Source organism: Raphanus sativus, chromosome 6, assembly GCF_000801105.2.
Source record: "Raphanus sativus cultivar WK10039 chromosome 6, ASM80110v3, whole genome shotgun sequence".
In the NCBI taxonomy this organism is placed as follows: domain Eukaryota; kingdom Viridiplantae; phylum Streptophyta; class Magnoliopsida; order Brassicales; family Brassicaceae; genus Raphanus; species Raphanus sativus.
This window is the reverse complement of record NC_079516.1, coordinates 18,965,094-18,984,230: the sequence shown is the minus strand read 5'-3', so window position 1 is coordinate 18,984,230 and position 19,137 is coordinate 18,965,094. Positions and strand designations below refer to the sequence as shown.

Sequence of the window (19,137 nt, the reverse complement as noted above, 5' to 3'; positions counted from 1 at the left end):
CAATAATTTCGTAGTCGTCTATTTCCATCCCTTTTAGGGTGTTATAGAAAATGAGGTCGACAGAGCTTCCTGTGTCTATCATGAGCTTAGGAACCTCGTATCCTGCGATGTTCAGGGTGACGATCAACGCATCATCGTGAGGTCTGTCAAGGTTTGAGGTCTCGCTCTCCCAGAAAGAAATCTTAGTGTTGGATTCAGGATTAGGAGGCTTAGGTCCAGTGTTAGACACATCCTTCCGCACGTGATTCTTAATGGAATTGACGGAGTCTTGACATATGTCTGATCCTCCAAGGATACAGTCCACCCTCGAGTCGGGGTTCGATTGATGGGAGGGTTTGCTCAAGAGAGCTTCGACTTGTAAACTTTTTCCTTGGGGGAATTTCCCAAGAATCATGTCGACTCTTTTTTTGGGACCTGGAGGTGGCGAATCGGTTTCCTTCTCAGGTGACCTCTCGCGTTTCGGGGAAATGTCCCTGGAACCTCTTTTCTGATAAGGTGGCGGCTTTTTAAGGTCCACGCCCTTTATTTCTCCGGCTGCGAATTTAGCTGCCAGCTGGCGTTGGAGGTCCCAACACTCTTCGGTTGAATGTCCTTCGCGATCGTGATAAGAGCAATGTTTGCCTTTATCGAAGCCTTTTGACCAGGGAGTTTTGTTTGCTGCTGCAACAGGTTTCTCTTCCTTGTCTTCCTCGATTGCGTAGGAATGTTCTCCCTGAGTTTGATTATTTCGGGGGTTACCCTTTTTATGAGGTCCCTTAATCTCGGAGGAGTCACCTTTCGAATGATTCTGTGGTTTCTTGTGGAGTTTATCCAGTGCAGCTGTCTCCTCCTCCAAAGTAATATATTTGGTGGCTCTATGAAGAGCGTCATCGATAGTTGGAGGAGCATTGAGTGTTAGCTCTGACCAGAATTTCGATCTATAGAACAGACCTCTCCTAAGGGCCTCGATGGCAACTTTGTCGTTAGGATTCGAGAGCTTAGTTCTTATTGCCCTGAATTTCTCGATGTAGACTCGTAATGAGTCTCCCATTCCTTGACTAACCTTCCAAAGGTCGGCCTCAGAGGCTTGCTTCTGGATATGGGTTGAATATTGCTTCATAAAGGCGTTGGTTAATTGATCGAAATTGTCTATCGAGGCTGGCTCGAGACCGGAGAACCACTCAAGGGCTGTTCCGACCAAGTTTTCGGCGAATGTCCTACAGTAACCTGCTTCACATTCTTCCTGTGTGAAATGGGCTTTAACAATTGCCAATCGGAAAGCTCTCAAATAGGCTTTTGGGTCGGAGGTCCCATCATACTCAGGAATTCTGATTTTTCGGGTATCTCTTATGTGAGAACTGGCAATTATGTCCGTGAATGGAGTTCCACGGGTTTCTTCGATTAAGCTATCGATTTCGGGAGCTGAACTCGTAGCTTTATGGACTTGAGCTCCCAATTTCTGGAGAGCCGCGTGAGTTCTCTCCATATATCTACGGATAGCTTCAGGTCCTTCAAACGGAAGGATATTTGGATCGTTCGCAGGTACCCGATGAGTGGGTTCCTGACGGAATCGAGTTGGCTCATCTTCCCATGCGGTTGGTGGGCTAAGTCGCTCGACATTTCTTGGGTTATCGGAGTTTATCCTTTGATAACCGTCCTCATTCGGGACCGAGCTTCTAGTTTGATAAACCGAAGCTGACGCTCTGCCTCCAGATGGGAAGGATATTCCTGCTCCGGACCTAGGATCAGGTGGCGGAGGAGGTAAACGAGTACTTCTGTCAGTGACCTGACCGGGTGTGGAGCTGGTTGTTGCTACGTTACTTCCCATAGCACTGGCATTAGGTGGATTGAACACGGGAACTGTTCCAGTATGAGGTGTCTGGAAAGCAGATCCGCGTCCTTCAGGGGCAGTGCTATCAGGGGAAAAGTTTAAACGTGCTCGGGGAAAAGAGGGATCGGTTAATCGATCATGGAAGATGACCCCCGGAGCTTGACGTTGCGGTGGTTGGGTTGTTGCGTTTAGAGATCTAGTTATCTCTTCGAATCGTTGTTGACGTACAGTCAGCTGATGCATCGTGCGCTCACTTTCCTGAGCTCGGTCTACTAATTGTATCATCATCTGGCGGATCTCAGAGAGCTGAGCCTCCGTTTGATTCGGAATGGCTTGCTGCTGAGGATTCTCGGTAACCGGGAGCTCGGAGGTGTTTCCACCTGATGACCTCGGGTTAGTAACTCCGGTTGTAGTTTGGCTCGTTCGAGCATCAACCGGAAGCTGTTGCCCAGATCGGTGGTCGCCACGTTGAGGCTCTGTGATTACGAGACTAGAGCCTCCGTCATTCGGTGAGCCATCGCTCTGAATCGGGAGGTTAAGGTCAGACGGGGTTGTTGTCTGATCGGTAGGGTTCATCCTCGAGTTAGAGTAAGGGATTCGATTGTTTCTTCCCCACAGACGGCGCCAATTGTGAGGGGTAAAACTCACACCTAGATTTTAGATCAGGTTTTATGTTTAGGAAAGGTTAGGGAAAGATTATCGCGGGCTGAATCCCGTAAGAACTTGATGAATGAACTTCGATTTGTATTGATATAATATAAATGGGATGGTTACAAAGATGTTTCTTCTTATGATTATAAAGATAACAAAAGGATTATATCTAAGAATGTTTTGATGAATGTTGAGTAAAATCTGAGTAGGATCGGATCCTCTTTTTAGTCTTCGACCTTCTCTTTTTATAGCTTTGGACTTCTTTAGGTTGTTTGCAACTGATCTCCGAGATCCTCTCCGCTTGAGGTGGAATCTGCAACAGCTTCCCCTTGACCGGGTCCTGCGCTTCTTCTGGTTGCGACATGAGCTTCCTCTTCGTCGTGACCTCCTTAGTCAGGATCCTTAACTTTCAGCCTCTGATTCGTGCTTAGCTCTCTTTTAGACTTCAGACTCGTGATGAGCTTGTCGTGGCCCATCATCATCTTTATTATTGAATAATCAGTTACCGGGCTATATTCGGGCCCAACAGGAATGAGAGTTCATATCTAAGAACTCTCAAAAGATGGTTTTATATTTGCATAAACACTACAAAGATGATAACATCTTAAACCAAAAGCTTGCATGAGAAAAAAAAAAAAAGATACCAAGTCATAAGTAAATGCTTGTGAGAAAAACAAAAAGGGTCTTCTACTACTACTAAAACGTTTTAACGAAACCATAAGAAAACGCAGTCTTTATTATCTTCAACGTCCATCAACAGAAGTGAACGAGGCAGCAAAACCAGATGGGCGAATAGGGATACTCGTCTGTGTATTGTCTCTACTTCCATAAGCTGAAGACGAAGATCCAGAGTCATCCATGGTTTGGCTGAGTCCCTCAGAGGCTTGCCATTTCTTAACAGCTTGAGGAAGAGGCACATCATAGTCTATCCCGTAGAGGTCATCAGGATCTGCCTCAGAGGGTTTCCACTGGACGGTGAGTGAAGAAAGGACGTTGACAATGTGACCCATGTCTGGTCTGTTGATAGGCTCACGAGCACAGCAATGACCAGCAAGGTCCCAAACTATTTGGACACTAGCTAAGGTCTCTTCGTCAAGGTTGATATTTGGGTCTATTGCGTTCTTGAAGGCGTCTTTGTCTTTGTCTTTGCTGGCTGCCACACGACGGAACCATGTCACTAGATGGACGCTGTCTTCAGGTTGTGTAACGTCAAGGGCTTTACGACCAGTGATTAGCTCCATTAGTATGACTCCTAGGCTGAAAATGTCTACCTTGGTCGTCACTCTTCCCGTCACTACCACAATCAAAACCATATAGCATTAGCAAAAACGGTTAAAAGTATGAAATTTAACACTTGGGTCAGTGCAAAACGATGAAATTATGGAACTTTAACACTTGGTTCAATGCAAAACAACGATCAAAGTATGAACTCTAAAACTTTGGTCAATGCAAAACGACCTAAGTATGAAACTTTAACACTTGGGTCAGTGCAGAACGATCAAAGTATGAAACTTTAACACTTGGGTCAATGCAAAACAACGATCAAAGTATGAAACTTTAACACTTGGGTCAATCCAAAACAACGATCAAAGTTTGAAACTTTAACACTTGGGTCAATGCAAAACGATCAAAGTATGAAACTTTGACACTTGGGTCAATGCAAAACAACGATCAAAGTTTGAAACTTTAACACTTGGGTCAATGCAAAACGACCTAAGTATGAAACGTTAACAATTGGGTCAATGCAAAATGACCTAAAGGATGAAACTTTAACAACTGGGTCAATGCAAAACGACCTAAAGTATGAAACTTTAAGAGTTGGATAGGGACACATCAATGCCTAACCTGCATATTCTGGAGCAAGGTATCCAAAGGTGCCAGCGACACGAGTCTCAATGGAGTATTTGCCTTCAGGGGCTAAACGGACTAACCCAAAGTCAGAGACTTTAGCTCTCATATCATCACCAAGAAGGATGTTCGATGGCTTTAGATCCCTATGGATGAAACTCTGATGAGCAAGCGTGTGTAGATACTCCACACCACGAGCTACATCCAATGCAATCGCCAACCTTCTAGTCCAATCAAGCGGCTTTCTCTCTTCTTCTTTCCAGTGGAACAAATGCTGGCTCAGTGTCCCCTGCGGCATGTACTCATACACAAGAAGCTTCTCGTTACCATCAAGACAGTAGCCAAGAAGTGCAACGAGATGACGGTGACGCATCTTCGTCAAAACTGTGATCTCTGACTTGAACTCTTCAAGTCCCTTGTCACTCACAGCTGAAGGCTCCATCCTCTTCACAGCTATCTTAGTTCCATCGTGAAGCTCACCTCTGTAAACCGTCCCGAAACCGCCTTTCCCGAGAATGTTCTCCTCACTGAAGTTGTTCGTCACACTCCTCAGAACCTGTATAGATATAACCAAGTTACCAGACTCCACCACATGAATCTCACTGTTCGGAGTCTGACTGTTAGAGCTCCCTCCAACACTAGAAGCCGCAACGCTAAGTTTAATAGCGTCTCCATCACCAGAGTGGTGCGGATGTACCACCACGTGGCTGTTTGGACTCTGAACCTTAGCCGGCCTTGCTCTTCTCTTCTTGTAGAGACACACACCGAGACCAACTAAACACAACGCAGCAACAACAACACCACCAACCACAGGAGCTATGATCTTCACACTGCTCGACTTCTTAGAACCTCCTCCACCCCCTCCATCCGGTGACAAAGGTCCGTCCTTATTGATGTTAGCGTTACCACTAGTCACCACAGCCACACCATCCCCAAACTTCGGAACACCTCCGTAGATATCATTGTTAGACACGTCAAGCGTCTTAAGCTTAGGCAACGTGGTGAGCTCGTTAGGTATAGTCCCGGTGAGATTATTATTAGACAGATTAATAGTTTCCAACGAAGCAATCTTAGCAAAGCTCGGAGAGATAGTACCAGTAAGCCCCTGCCTCCCTAGATTCACCACCGTGACGTTACTTCCCGAACAAGTAATCCCAAGCCAGCCATCACACGGATCGTTACCTTTCCAACTCGTGGCTAGCTTCACCGGATAACCTAACGACTCGGCTACAGAGAGCAATGTATCGACACGAGGATCACAAGGAGCACCAGGAGTCTCCAGACAGAACCTGTTCGTCTTGGCTATTACATCAACAGCAACGGATTTTCCAAACTCTGGAGTCGGTCCTTGGAAGCAGTTGTTGGTTAGGTTCACAGTTTTAAGCGACTTGAGACCAGTCAACGACGGTGGGACAAGACCAGTGAGTTGATTCTCTCTTACATTGAACAGACTCAGAGCTTCCAAACCAGAGAGGTCAGGGATTGGGCCTGAGAAGGCGTTACCTTGCAGATCAAGCTCGATTAACGAAGTCATGTTCTGTAATAAAGAAACAGAACCGTTAAGTTTCTGCCCGTTGAGGTATAGTTTCTGTAAAGAAGAAGCTCCAAAGCTCGGAGGCAACTCCCCTTGCAAGAGATTCTGAGAAAGCTGGAGACTTGTCAAGCTAGGAAGCGTCTGGGAGCTGAAGAAGTCAGGTATCTTCCCGGTTAAGTTACATCCGGTCAAGGAGAGTTTCTGAAGAGAAGTAGCTTCTTTGAGAGACTCGGGTATCTCCCAGGGAGAGAAAGGGTTGTACTCGAGGTAAGCCTCTTGGAGAGAGACCATGCCGGAGAAGAGGTTTTTGGGAACAGAGTCGAAGAGGTTGTCGTGGAGGTTTAGGGTTTGTAACCGGGTTAAACCGGAGAGATCGGGGATGGGACCGGAGATTTGGTTCATGAAGAATTCGAGGACGGTTAGCTCGGTTAGGGTTTGGAGATTGGAGGGGAGGGTTCCTCGGATGGCTTTGTTGTTGAGTTGGATTCGGGTGACTCTGTTGTTTGAACACTCGACGGTTGGCCATTTGCAAGGGTTGGGGTTTGACCAGTCAACGTCTTTGGTGAGGTTTAGGTGGGATTTGAGGGCTTGCATAGTGGGCTCATCGACGGTGGTTTGAGAAGATACGGAATTGAGGAGGAAACAGAGGAGGATGAATAGATGAGATTTCGCCATTTTTTATGAGAGAGAAGAGGTTAAAGGATGGAACTTTGTTGTAGGGTTTTATGGTGGCATTGAAGGAGGAGGAGAGGGAGGAGAAAGGAGCTTGCTTTTTACAGGGGAAGGGGAAAGTGAGTAAGAGATGGAATCGGCGGAGATGGAGGGAGAGAGATAAGAGTGTGGGATCATAAAAGCATAATAACCTTTTCTTACGAAATTTTAATAAATTAAATTAAATAGAATTTTATTCTTTTGGGGAAAAATGGATGAACCAGAGAAAATTAAAGATGAATTTATTCTCCTAATTTTTGTTTTTTCTATTATTTTGGGGGAATTTAATTGTGGTGGTACACAGCTGGCACGCGGTTTAATTAAGCTGTAAAATAGTATAATATCCGATAAAAATTCTGTAATTATACAAATGAGGATTACTTACCATGTTTATGTTTAGATATACACGCTAAGTTTTAAAATATCAGAATTGTGGAGAAGTTGTATGTACATGAGACATAATAATAATTTCAAGATAATTTAACAATAGTTGTTTGTCTAAGATAATAATTTCAGTTGTAAGAGCTTGTAGGAAAAATTGTAAGAAAAATTGTTATAACTACTCTATTACTCTTCGAATGCTTAGAAAGAAAGATATCGACTGAAGATGAGAAAATGATATGGTCTTGATTTGTAATATTTTCTTGCATATCTCTATGATTGAGATTTTTGGCATTTTCGGCTAACTGATAATAATATCGATTGTCTTTCCTGTTTTAAATATTGCGTATAGATCTTGGATTTTTCTTTACACTAGGTGTTTTCCTGCACCATGTGCAGTAAACAAAATTTAAAATATTTTTAATAAATATAAACTATATTTAATTTTTATTAATATTATAAATTTTCTTTTTTCTTATCAATATTTTAATATAAATTTGATTTAACTCAACATTAAAATTAAGATAAAAATAATTTTGTTTATTTTGAATTATATTTAAAAATGTGCATGTATATACTTAAAATTATAATCTTAGGTATATTTTTATATCTATTTATTTTAATTAAATATATTAAATAAATATGTAAAAATTGCATAACTGTCAAAAGTTAAAATTAAACAATATTTATAAAATCTGTAGATATATATAAGAAACTAATTATTTTACGATTTAATTTAGTTTTATGATTTAATTTTTATAATTTTTTAATAATATGTATATATTTTTCATTTATTTTTAATTTAAATGATATTTCGAAATTTGAAATGCCATAATTGAATATTTTTATTTTAATGATGATTTATGAGTTATTACTATATTTTAAAAAAGTCAAAAAATATAAATTGACAATAAATGTAATATATGAGTTATTACCATATTTTAAAAAGTTTACCAAAAATATAAATTAACATTAAATATAATTGTCCATGTCATATTAATGTATAAGAAATGTCATCAATTTTAGTAGCCATGTCACAATTATTAATCTAGGTGTTTTTCTGCACCATGTGTAGTGATGAATTTTTTAAAAGTTAAATTTTATATTTTAAAATGTAATTTATCAATATTATATATTTTATTATTTTGACCAATAATTAATATAAATATCATTAATTAAGCATAAAATTAAGAGAAAATATTTTTTATTTGAAATTATATTTAAGAATATATATTTATATATATAAAGTTAAAATCTTAGATAAAAAATATTTATTTCATTTGGTTAAATGTATTAAATCAACTTGTACAAAATTACTAAAAATTATATAAATTGTATAGTTATCAAAAATAAAAACTAAATGATATTTATATAATTTGTAGATATCTAAAAGAAAATAATGATATAACAATTTAATTTTTTTTTAAAAAGTTCAGAAAATTTAGAAAATTTTAGATAATAAAAAATTTATAATTATTAAAGTAAAATTATAAAATATTTCGAAATTCAAAATGTCATATTTGAATATATTTATTATAGTGAGATTTATGAGTTATTACCATATTCTACAAAGTTTACCAAAAATATAAATCAATATTAAATGTAATATATGAGTTATTGCCATATTCTAAAAATATTTCCAAAAATATATATCAGCATTAAATGTAATTGTCCATGTCATATTTAACCACATGACATGTCATATCTTAATAGCCACGTCACAATTTTTTTTGTGAAAATGATTGTAGAGAAGACATGTGGCAAAATCACTTCTCAAATATAGACTAGGGGATTATTTACATTTGCTCCGCGCTTTGGAAGCGCGGAATATTTTACGATGAAAAATTTCACTAATAACTTAACAAATATTTTGGTAATTTTTAAAGAGTGTGTATTAAAAATATTTTTGCATTTAAATCAATGTTTTTAAATTCAACCCGATTGTGATTATACCAGTTAATCCGGAGATCTGACAATTCAATTTAGGTTTTTAAAATATTCATATTAAAAAAAATCACTAAAACTCGAGACTAACCGATTGAACTGATGGATGACCGATATGTAATCTAATTGGATTTAAATTGAAATAGTTTCATATTTTGTAGTCTTATAATTCAAATTTTAAAGTTCATTATTTTGCAATTTATGAAATTATAACGTTTCTACAAAATTTTAAAGAGAAAATGATAGATATAAAATAAATAAGATTAATTATTGTATTGTTTGGAAACATTGATAGTAGTATAAAAATATATTGTTTGGAAACATTGATAGTAGTATAAAGAAATAAGTATATTGTTTGGAAACATGGATAGTAGTATAAAGAAAAGAACATTACTGATTTAATGTAGGTTTAACTATAAAGTATAAATGTGTATTTAATTTAAAAACTTACAAAATAAATGTTAGATCCAACAGAATGTTTCTGTTTTAATAAGATAGATACTATTAATTTTTTTACATTATTTCCATTTGCTTCTCTATAAGAGAATGTTTTTTTAGCTGAGGCTTTCTATAAAGAGAATGTTATTTTCGTCTACCATTTGTGTGACAAATTCGGCAACGCGTTTCTAATACATGGATGGAGTAATCAGGGTCAAATTAGCGGGAAAGTCATTGTAACGTCTTAAAGACGGTTTAAGATAAAGCGTTTTATTTTGTTTTTTGAACACAAAGCGTGACGACAACAAAAAAAAAGAACACAAAGCGTTTATTTTTTAACAACTTATTTATCCCAGTTCATCCGTCACGGTTTCGTGAGTAAACGTATTATTTGTTTTACTCGACGAAAATAATAATAAAAATAAGTTCAAAAAAAAAAAATGGGAATATCAAGTATTAATGATTCATTGGCATGGTCTTTATCTTCTCACTAATTGTTGACCAACAAGATAAATGCGATTTGTAGTCCTGACAAAAAAAGAACTGTAGAGACAGACGCCGTGAAATCCGGAGCCATGCATTGTCTTGATATTCGGCGGATTGGTATAACGGTCCTTGGTGTTCCGAAAAAATGCATAACGGACGTTATGTTACACCGTTTACTCTTTTTAGTCATTTGACACCGTTAAATTTTAAATGTCTGTTTGGTGGATTAATGACTGACCAATAGCGAATCCTGACCATTTTCACGGTAACCTAAGTTATTCTCTTCGTATGGTATTGAATGTTTGTTGTGTTAACTGATTATTTTTTTCTGTTGTTATATTGATTTTAAACAGGATTGCCCAAAAAGCATGTTACAACGAAGCTGGTTGTCGCAACGAACGACACTAGAAGCTAGAGTCGACGGTTTAAATATACAACCCCGGAGTTATAAGCCGGCGATTAAAAAAACACAATCCCGGAAACAGAAAACACAAAAAACCGTTAAACTAAACAAGACTACATAAACAAAGATAAGAAATAAAAGATTAACGACTAAACACCCTAGACGAGATTCAAACGCAGCCATAGAAAAAACGAAACCGGCCCGATAATTTATATAAACCATTGTTGTAGATTGTGTCTCCTAAGCGTCTCTGTTCCACCGACCCTTTCTAAAACCAATTCAACTCGTTGGATTTTGAGCAGGGGATTTCACGTGTTTTCTATACGCCTCCGCTCCACTGACATCTTCCATATCCAACTAAAACTCGCCATTGATCTCTGAAAGAGCTCACTACGCGCTGTCTACGACGTCTCAAAACCACGGTGAAGCCAACCAGATCTTACTTCACAAGCTCTTACTCAAGACAGCCGGTAACCATAAATCCACCGCCATATATCATAGATCTGACGAGATCGACAGTTATGGAATCCGATTTGAGACTCTCTGTTTCAATATGAAGAACCGAAGTTTCCGACTAGATCTGAAATCGTCTAGACTAAGAAAGAAGACTTAAACTAGACTGAAATAAGACAGAATAGGTATTCACATTCTCACTGTACCAAACGGCTAGACGCCATCGACCGAAGAAAATGGAGAAACGATGACTTCTCTTTTTTTTCTTTCGCTCGTTTTATTTTTCTCTCCAAAAAATGAGTTTCATTGTTGTGTTCACTAATACAAATATTAATTTTGATGATATTTTAATAATTTAATGTCGTGGATGCTTTTGTATTTGTTTGTTATGTTTAAAGGCATTTGCGACATTAAAATTATTAAAAATGTCATTGAAATTAATATTTTAGTACGGTCATAAAAGTTAAAATGTAGAAACTCGCATATATATATATATATATATATATATATATACTACTCCTGGAGATAGTTGAAAAGTAGTTGAGAGTAAGTAGGTAAGGATAACACTGTTGCATCATACGCACCAACCAGAGTAGTATTTTGTTTTAAACTTACTATTTCACGAAGTGTAGGTGACAAACAACTAGTCTACAAGACTACAACGTTTGGGTGATGTTCAAGCGGACCGATTTTTATGATGCAACGATACTTGATATCCTAATGGTATTTGTAAACTCATGAAATAACAAAAGTATATGACAAATAAAATGACAAAGCTATGTTATTTTATCCAACTTGAAGAAAACAATTATGAACATGCATGTTACACATGATAACGACACTAATTTTTCAATTTATTTTAACAACATAGATCAGGCTTAAAACATACTTAGATAAATATACATGCGCCATAATTATCCTAAAGACGGGGCTGCTTATTTAGTCTTATGGGAGGATTAAGCGCATGTGAACAGTGAAACTAGCTGTGGGTATAGCACATGGCAGACTCTTATAACCTGACCACGTCTCAATGCAATCTCTGATGAACCGATTGTGATCAGTGGCGGACCTACGTACACCAATAGGGTGTCACCTGCAACCCCTTAAATGTGAATAAAAATGATTTTGTCCGTATAAACAACGAAATATAGTAGCTCTCCTGGTATAGTTCAGCTTTTGACCCCCTTAAACCACGGTTCAAATCCCCTTGGTGACATATTTTAGTTGTTTTTCCTTTTTATGTACATAGTTTAACCCATGTTAAATTTAATCCTCGGTCCGCCACTGATTGTGATTTTAACAGCGTTGCAGATGCCATCGAGGATGAAAGCCCAGCTACGACGACAGCATGGCCTCAACGTTGAGTGTTGGGGTTCAGCTTTGAGGTGAAGCTTGTTGTAACAAGCTTGGAATTGCGTCGAGTTTCTGGGACAAACCGGAACCTGAGGTCCAGAAACTTGGGCCACGGTGAGCCAACAAAGAAAAGGTTGATGACGAGGAAGAGAGCTATAGTGATGGAACTAGTGGTCATCATCTTCTTTGAAGCCATGTTTTGAAATTCTAATTGATCTTTATTTTTATGTGTTTGGAGATGAGTGTTGAGTAATTAGTTTTGGAGGTGAGGATATCTATTACACTACTAGTATGAAGTTTATTTTGAAGGCACATCATACACTATGAGGGCCTGTGCATCCATAGTTATATCAATATGTACATTCTTTATATATAAAATCAATGAAATTATGCTAGGTATAATGGTAAAATCTCTTATGTGCACCCATAATGTTTCTGGATCCAGTCCATTATTTGCTTATATTTTTTCATTTATAAACAATGTTGCACCCAGTTCAAAAAGATTCTAGCTTCGCTATGTTCTCGATCACTTATTAGGATGTTACTGAAGAATTCTCTAACTTCTAATTAGATGTCAACTGAAATTATTATACATCTAGACAACTAATATACAAACATATATATGAAGTGTGGAGACATTCGTCTACTTCATTTTTTTGTCAACTCCATCTAAAGAAGAGGTTTGGCAAACTAAGGATAATTAGATGGGGCTACAAATTTTTAGAGAAAGTAAATGACAATTATGTTACTTAAATATTCTTGGACGATTTTGACATTTTCATTTTACTCTTACAAGAAGCATAATTTTTTTTCTTCGTATATGTCACATTTTTATGTAATATGCTATTGAGAAATTCTGAGGGTTTTAGAGTTTACGGCTATACACATATACTTTTAAATTTTCTTCTATATTAACTACGATTTATTCATTTTAAAACAACCAACTATAATGCCAATACCAACCAAGTCCCTTGGTGGAAAATGAAAAATATCAAGACAAAATGTAAAGAATGGAGAGAAACTTGATTTGAGTGAATACTTGTGAATAGGGGTGGGTCTTCGGGTATCCGTTCGGATCTGGATCGGGTATTTCGGATTTCGGGTATTTCGATATAGGAGTATAATATCTATTCGGGTATTTCTGAACTTCGGGTCGGATTCAGGTATTTTAATTCGGGTTCGGTTATTTTGAGTCGGATTCGGATATTTAGATTTTGAAGAATTTTTTTTTCGTTTTTAAGGTTCTTATATTTAAAATTTTAGTTTTTGATTAACTGATTTTTTATTTTTTAATAGATTGAATTATTAATAGAATTGGAGGTAAATTTCAAAAATAAATAGACATTTATTTGGCTATTATTTTTTAGAATTTGGATGTAACTTTTGTTAATACATGAAATAAAATCTTGATATTCATTTTAAGTGAATATCAAATCATTTTTCTCCGTAATTATATGTATATTATATAATTTTAAAGTATATGTGACATCAATATATTGTATATTATATAATTTTAAAGTATGTGTGATATTAATATAAATATTTTAAATAAAATAAGAGATGAAAACTAGAAATATAAGGGTAAATATATATATGTTCGGTTATCTTCGGATATCCATTCGGCTTCGGGTATTATCCGTTCGGGTTCGGATATCTAATCTCTCTTAAATTAATACCCGTTCGGATTTTGTTATTTTGGTTCAGATTTCGGTTCGGATTTTCGGATCAGATTTAGGTGCAGCTTCAGATATTGGGTAAAGTGCCTATCCCTACTTGTGAAATTTGTTATATATATCACTATTTAAATTTATAGAATCATGGGGATGATGAATAAAAAGACGATTCTACTAACAATTGTTCAACAAAAAATTATTGCGTTGTCATGAATGAATTTGACAATTCCGCAAACGATTAACCAGATCATATACATATAATTACTGAATACGTAGCTTTTAGTTCCTCTACATGGAGTCCTACTTGCAGCTTCAGTGCGTCATTAATTCTGTAGAGCAAATGTTTGGCAAGTAAATTGAATGATACAAACGAACGTTTCGTCAAGTACCAAAACTCTACAGTAATTGACGAATCATATCATATTAGTGAACATGATATTCGTATTTTTCCATCAAAAAATTAGATATACATAGAATATAAAATAAATCTCAAATACTGAAAATTATGGTAATATTTGTTGGTATTTTTCCAAAACAAATCAGAAAATTAGATATATATAAAATATAAAATAAATCTTAATACTGAAAATTATGGTAGTATTTGTCGGTATTTTTCAAAAACAAATCAGAAAATTAGACCGACAGCCGAATACCCAAAATAAATAATTAGTTTGCACACAACACAAACTATTTTTCTGGCCTTGGCACAAAGTAGATCGATGTATTGAACAGGTTTGGCAATGGAACAAGTAACATGATGGTTATTGTTAATGTAGCTCCAAAATCGTTATAAATACCCTCAACTTCACTTCATTTGAGTTCACCAAGTTCCGTAGAAACAACGTTGAATAAAATGGCCCTACATTGTTCATTAAAAATCGTAGCTCTCTTCCTTGCACTCAATATTCTTTTTCTCTACAGAACCCAAGTCGTCCAAAGCCGTTCTCCAACCTCTCCACGCATCCCAGCACCTCCTTCTATAATGGCACCACCACCTCCACCACCATGTTCGCCACCACCTCCTCCACCACCACCATGTCCGCCACCGCCGCCACCTCCACCACCTCCACCACAACCATGTCCTTTACCGCCACTGCCTCTTCCATCCCTTTCACCAAATCCTCCCCCATCAAAGCCTGCACCTCGTAGCACCTGCCCAAAGAGTCATGTGCTACAAATACGAATATGTGGCAATATCGTAAATAAACTCCCAAGAATTCGTAATGTGCAGCCATGTTGTTCTGTCATCCGTGATCGATCTGACACTGACGCACTTGATTGCATGTGTGAGTTGATGGATGCACCACGTCTAAGTCTCCCACCTAACATCATCACCCTTTCAAGGGCTTGTGGTCGTCGTATTCCCCCAGGTTACACATGCCCATGACGACTTTTATAACCATACTTTTTAATTAATAGTCTAAAATCGTTCGTCAAAAAAAAAAAGTCTAAAACCTACTCACTTTGCACTTAAAACTATAGCTAAAAAGCCTTGTAACTCTTAACTGTCTTCAAATACTTATGTAATAGAACATCAATGAAGTTGGTGTTACTTACTGCCTTTTTATTAGTTAGACTTTTTATTATTCTCTTGTTAACCATTTGAGTTTACATATATCTCTAGAACAACCGATTGATGTTTAAACAGCCAACCAATTATTATCAACACCGAACCATAGTTTTTTTTTTGAAGAAACACCGAACCATAGTTTCGCACCATATTCTTCTCTTTTTGACAAGATTTAAAATTTTAAAACATAAACGGTTAAAAAAAAAAGGGGAAAATTGCCAATAAAGAACAAAAAAACAAGGGTGTTGTCTCTTTGGTATAAATCATTTTTTATCCAATTTTTCTTCTTTATACCCTTTGTATTTCTGAAAACTAATGAAATAAATACTTTTATAAATAAAAAAATATTAAAAATATAAATAATTAATAAAACACCTATATACACATGCTGGTATTTTTGTTTTTTTTTCAAAAAGTTGATAAATAAAAATTTGAAAATACGTTCTGCTAAAGGTAGAATGTGCCTTCTACGGAAAATGGTATAGTAGAAAGCGATTTCTAAAATAAACATGTTCATCTACTATTTTTAGAACGTACATTCTACTATTTACTAATTTTCTAAAAAAGTGGAATGCGCATTCTACTAATCCTAAAACTATCTACTTTTCGTCTCGAAGCATCTTCTACTTTTATTAAGTATTCTAAATTTTGCAGAATGTGTTTTCTAAAATGTACTCTTCCGTCTACTAAAAGTAGAAAGCGTGTTCTGGATTTTTGTCAATGTTCTAAACTTTTAGAAGGCGCCTTCTACGGATAAGATTATCTGATTTTTGCAAAAAATTAATGAAAATTTCATTTAAGGAAATATTCTAAAAATCTCCTAAAAATATTCTAACATCCTAAAACGTATTATTTTCGATTTTACTTGTTAAAAATTAAAAAAAAAAAACTCTCCCTTGTCTTCTTCATCAATTTATGGTTTCCATGGAAGCTTGGTGTCTTTGTCTTTGATTCTGCTGGCTTTGTTAGTGTAATTGTATGTGGCTTTGTTATTCAAATTTGTATGATCAAGGATGTTTTGAGAAAATACACAACACATACATGTAACGATGAATGAGACAAATTGAGGAGACATTTACAGATGTATGTTATTGACATTGTGAAATGTTGTTAATCTCAGTGTACTATTAACTCCTTTTCCAACGTTGTATTAACCAAAATGAACATGTTCACTGTCTTTAATCCTACCTAGCATGTGGTAGCCATGGAGAATCCTTATAAAGGCATGAAAATTAAATTAACTGATTCACAAAGTGAATAAACAGCAAGACTATATCTTGTCCCCTTACTCTTCTCTCCACTTATCCGTGACAGATTAGAATAGGCTTTAAAGCTTGCAGACCAGTGGAAGTGAGGTCCAGAGTCTCTCTATGGTAAGCTTGCAAAATTGGCTTTCTACAGCACGCTTAAAGGCATATTATATCTTAGAAAACGTTAAGTGTTTCCCTCGACAATCAATCATCTCATGTTACAACACTCAGGCTTGTTCTGTCTTAAGAGCTTGTCCCATAAGCATATCATCTGTCTTGGCGACTGGTAATGAGCTGTGTAGTAGTTCTCAACACAACCGAACAGGCAAAATCTAAGACTGTGTCTGTAGTCCACTGGGTTTAATGTGTTTTTGAAATGCTCCACCCACATTCCCACACTCACGTCCTCCATCTTGAACGGCTGGTGTATATTCACATCAACAAAAAAAGAATGAATATAAAAACTGACAAAAGAGGTGTGTCACAATTAGATAAGATTCTCTCTTCTCCTTACCCGTAGTTTGTGTCTCTCAAACTCTTCCACGATGAAGCGTGCAATGTCAGAAGATAGAACATATCCAGGTCCATTTGCATACGGTGGATAGTCTTCCTCTGGCCATTCTTGATATACACAACCCACTCAACACCATCTCACTATATCATGCAACACAGAGATAGAGTAGTGTGGTGCAGAAAAGAGAGGCGGAGATAGAGAGAGAGGGAGAGGTGGAGAGACGGAGAGGCTCAGAGAAGGGGACGGACAAAGGGTTTACACCGGAGATAGAGAGAGGCGGAGATGTCACCGGAGACAGCGACCGAATCGTCTTAGGGTTTGGTTCTCGACAGAGAAAAGAGGCGGAGGTCTGAGAGAGAGACAAATGAAAAGGTATTAAACAAGGGTGTCATTTTTTTTTTTTCATTTCTTTTGCCTTGCGAAAACCTTTTTAAATACTTTTTATTATTTTATTTTATAATTTTATTTTCATTTGTTATTAAATTACTTAATGAAAGGTTAGTTTTGGGATTATGAAAAGATTTATACAATAGGGACAATTACGTGATGATATTATACCAAGGGGACAACACCTTTGTTTTTTTGTTCTCTTTTGGCAATTTTCCCAAAAAAAAACACATGTATTCCAACAAACAAAATCTTCGAAAATCCGTTCGAATAGAATGTTCCTCAAGATTCCCCGAAGAAATTATATGTCGAGACTATCTCGTATAAACGTAAAGAATGAAAATCTTTTTATATGACTAACCAGTTCTGATACCACTTATAATGTTCCGACTGTCCATGGTTAATGGGCCATCCATGCCCGCTAACTCGGCACGTGGACTCCATCCCGTTTCAACGGTCGGTGTATTAATTTTCCAAGCCTCTAAATTATTATTTACTGACTCTGCAATTACCACATGACTTTTTACCGTGCTTTAGCCTCACTCACATGCTATCGCGAATCACTTCCCGATAGATTACCCATTCTTTAACTACTCCAGCTCAAGTACGTTTAATTATAGAGTTCTAAACGAATATGTGTCGGAAAAAATAAACGCATTTTAGTGATATAAGTAACCAAATCAATTCTCAATCTTTCTATATGACGATGTAAGTTACATTATTTTTTATTTTAATAATATGCAATGGCTTGGTTCGCAATAAAACAAAGTAACTTGTAAACTGTGCAAAAATCCAAAGGAGACAGGTAATATGACTTCACTGAAAAGGGCATTTCAGTGATCTTAGGCAAGTGGCATTAAATCCTTTTAGAGCATCATTATTCCACGTACTCATTTAGGGGTTCTTAATCTTTTTAATAATTTTTAGTTGGAAAAATGGATTTAAGAGACTTAGTTAAGAGATAGGTATATTTTTAGTTGCAAATCTCTTACTTAAAGGTTCTTAGAAACAATTTGGTCTTTTGAATAAAAATTTGATACATACAACTTTATATAGATACAAGCAGTTTGATTCTTAAAGTCAATGACAAATCTTTACAAGTCGAGTAGTTTGATTAAGGGCTTGGCCTTGGCAACAAAAGCAATCAATCACAACACCAACTAGATTGTTCCCCCACTAGAGATAGATAAGATGATGATGATGATGGATTAAGTTATCAGTTTTACCTTTGCTTGCTAATACTCAGGACTGTACAAGTTTACTAGATGTTCTTCGTTAAAGCTCTTCCCTGATTTATGCCATCTCAACGTTCCAGACAAAGCTTGTTCCTCTTCCCTCGTCGCATGCAGTATAATTGTTCCGCTCAGCACAGTGATGAAGCCACATATCTCAGATGCTATGCTCTCTGTGAACAGAAAACAAAATAAAAAACTTAGCTGTTGGACAAACAACTAAAGACAGAGTCAGAAAACAAATAAAAAACTTAGCTGTTGGACAAACAACTAAAGACAGAGTCATGGAGCTTATATTTTACCGTGTGAGGGAACTTGTTCTAACAACAACACGAGTGTTCTCGAGCTTGATATTGAGGTACTGATCAACTGAATGAAGAGTCCCTCTACAACAGAACACACGCCAACCAGCGAAAGATTCATTTGTTATCACTATCATACCAAAGCCTCGCAAGGAGATTAGAAAAAACATTGCAACAGCTAACAAAAATGACTGAGC

At 36.7% G+C, this 19,137-nt stretch overlaps 2 protein-coding genes across 2 annotated transcripts; both read right to left on the bottom strand.

Annotated features, from left to right (window-relative positions):
- Window positions 1-10: 10 nt before the first annotated feature.
- LOC130496714 (uncharacterized) lies at window positions 11-571 on the bottom strand (the record flags this gene model as incomplete). Its single annotated transcript, XM_056989034.1, has 1 exon — window positions 11-571. A coding segment is annotated over exon 1 (384 nt), but the record flags the coding sequence as incomplete, so codon positions are not given.
- Window positions 572-2,988: 2,417 nt separating this feature from the next.
- LOC108812548 (receptor-like kinase TMK3) lies at window positions 2,989-6,683 on the bottom strand. Its single transcript, XM_018584836.2, has 2 exons — window positions 4,307-6,683; window positions 2,989-3,755 (listed from the first exon to the last, which is right to left on the bottom strand). Exons 1-2 carry the CDS (start codon window positions 6,516-6,518, stop codon window positions 3,205-3,207), a joined length of 2,763 nt encoding a protein of 920 aa, XP_018440338.1. The 5' UTR covers window positions 6,519-6,683; the 3' UTR covers window positions 2,989-3,204.
- Between the last annotated feature and the right edge of the window lie 12,454 nt (window positions 6,684-19,137).

Coding starts and splice junctions, on each gene's coding strand:
- LOC108812548 (XM_018584836.2), bottom strand. CDS start 6,518: ATGGCGAAATCTCATCTATTCATCCTCCTCTGTTTCCTCCTCAATTCC. Junction 3,756..4,306: donor CCTTGCTCCAGAATATGCAG/GTTAGGCATTGA, acceptor TGATTGTGGTAG/TGACGGGAAGAGTGACGACC.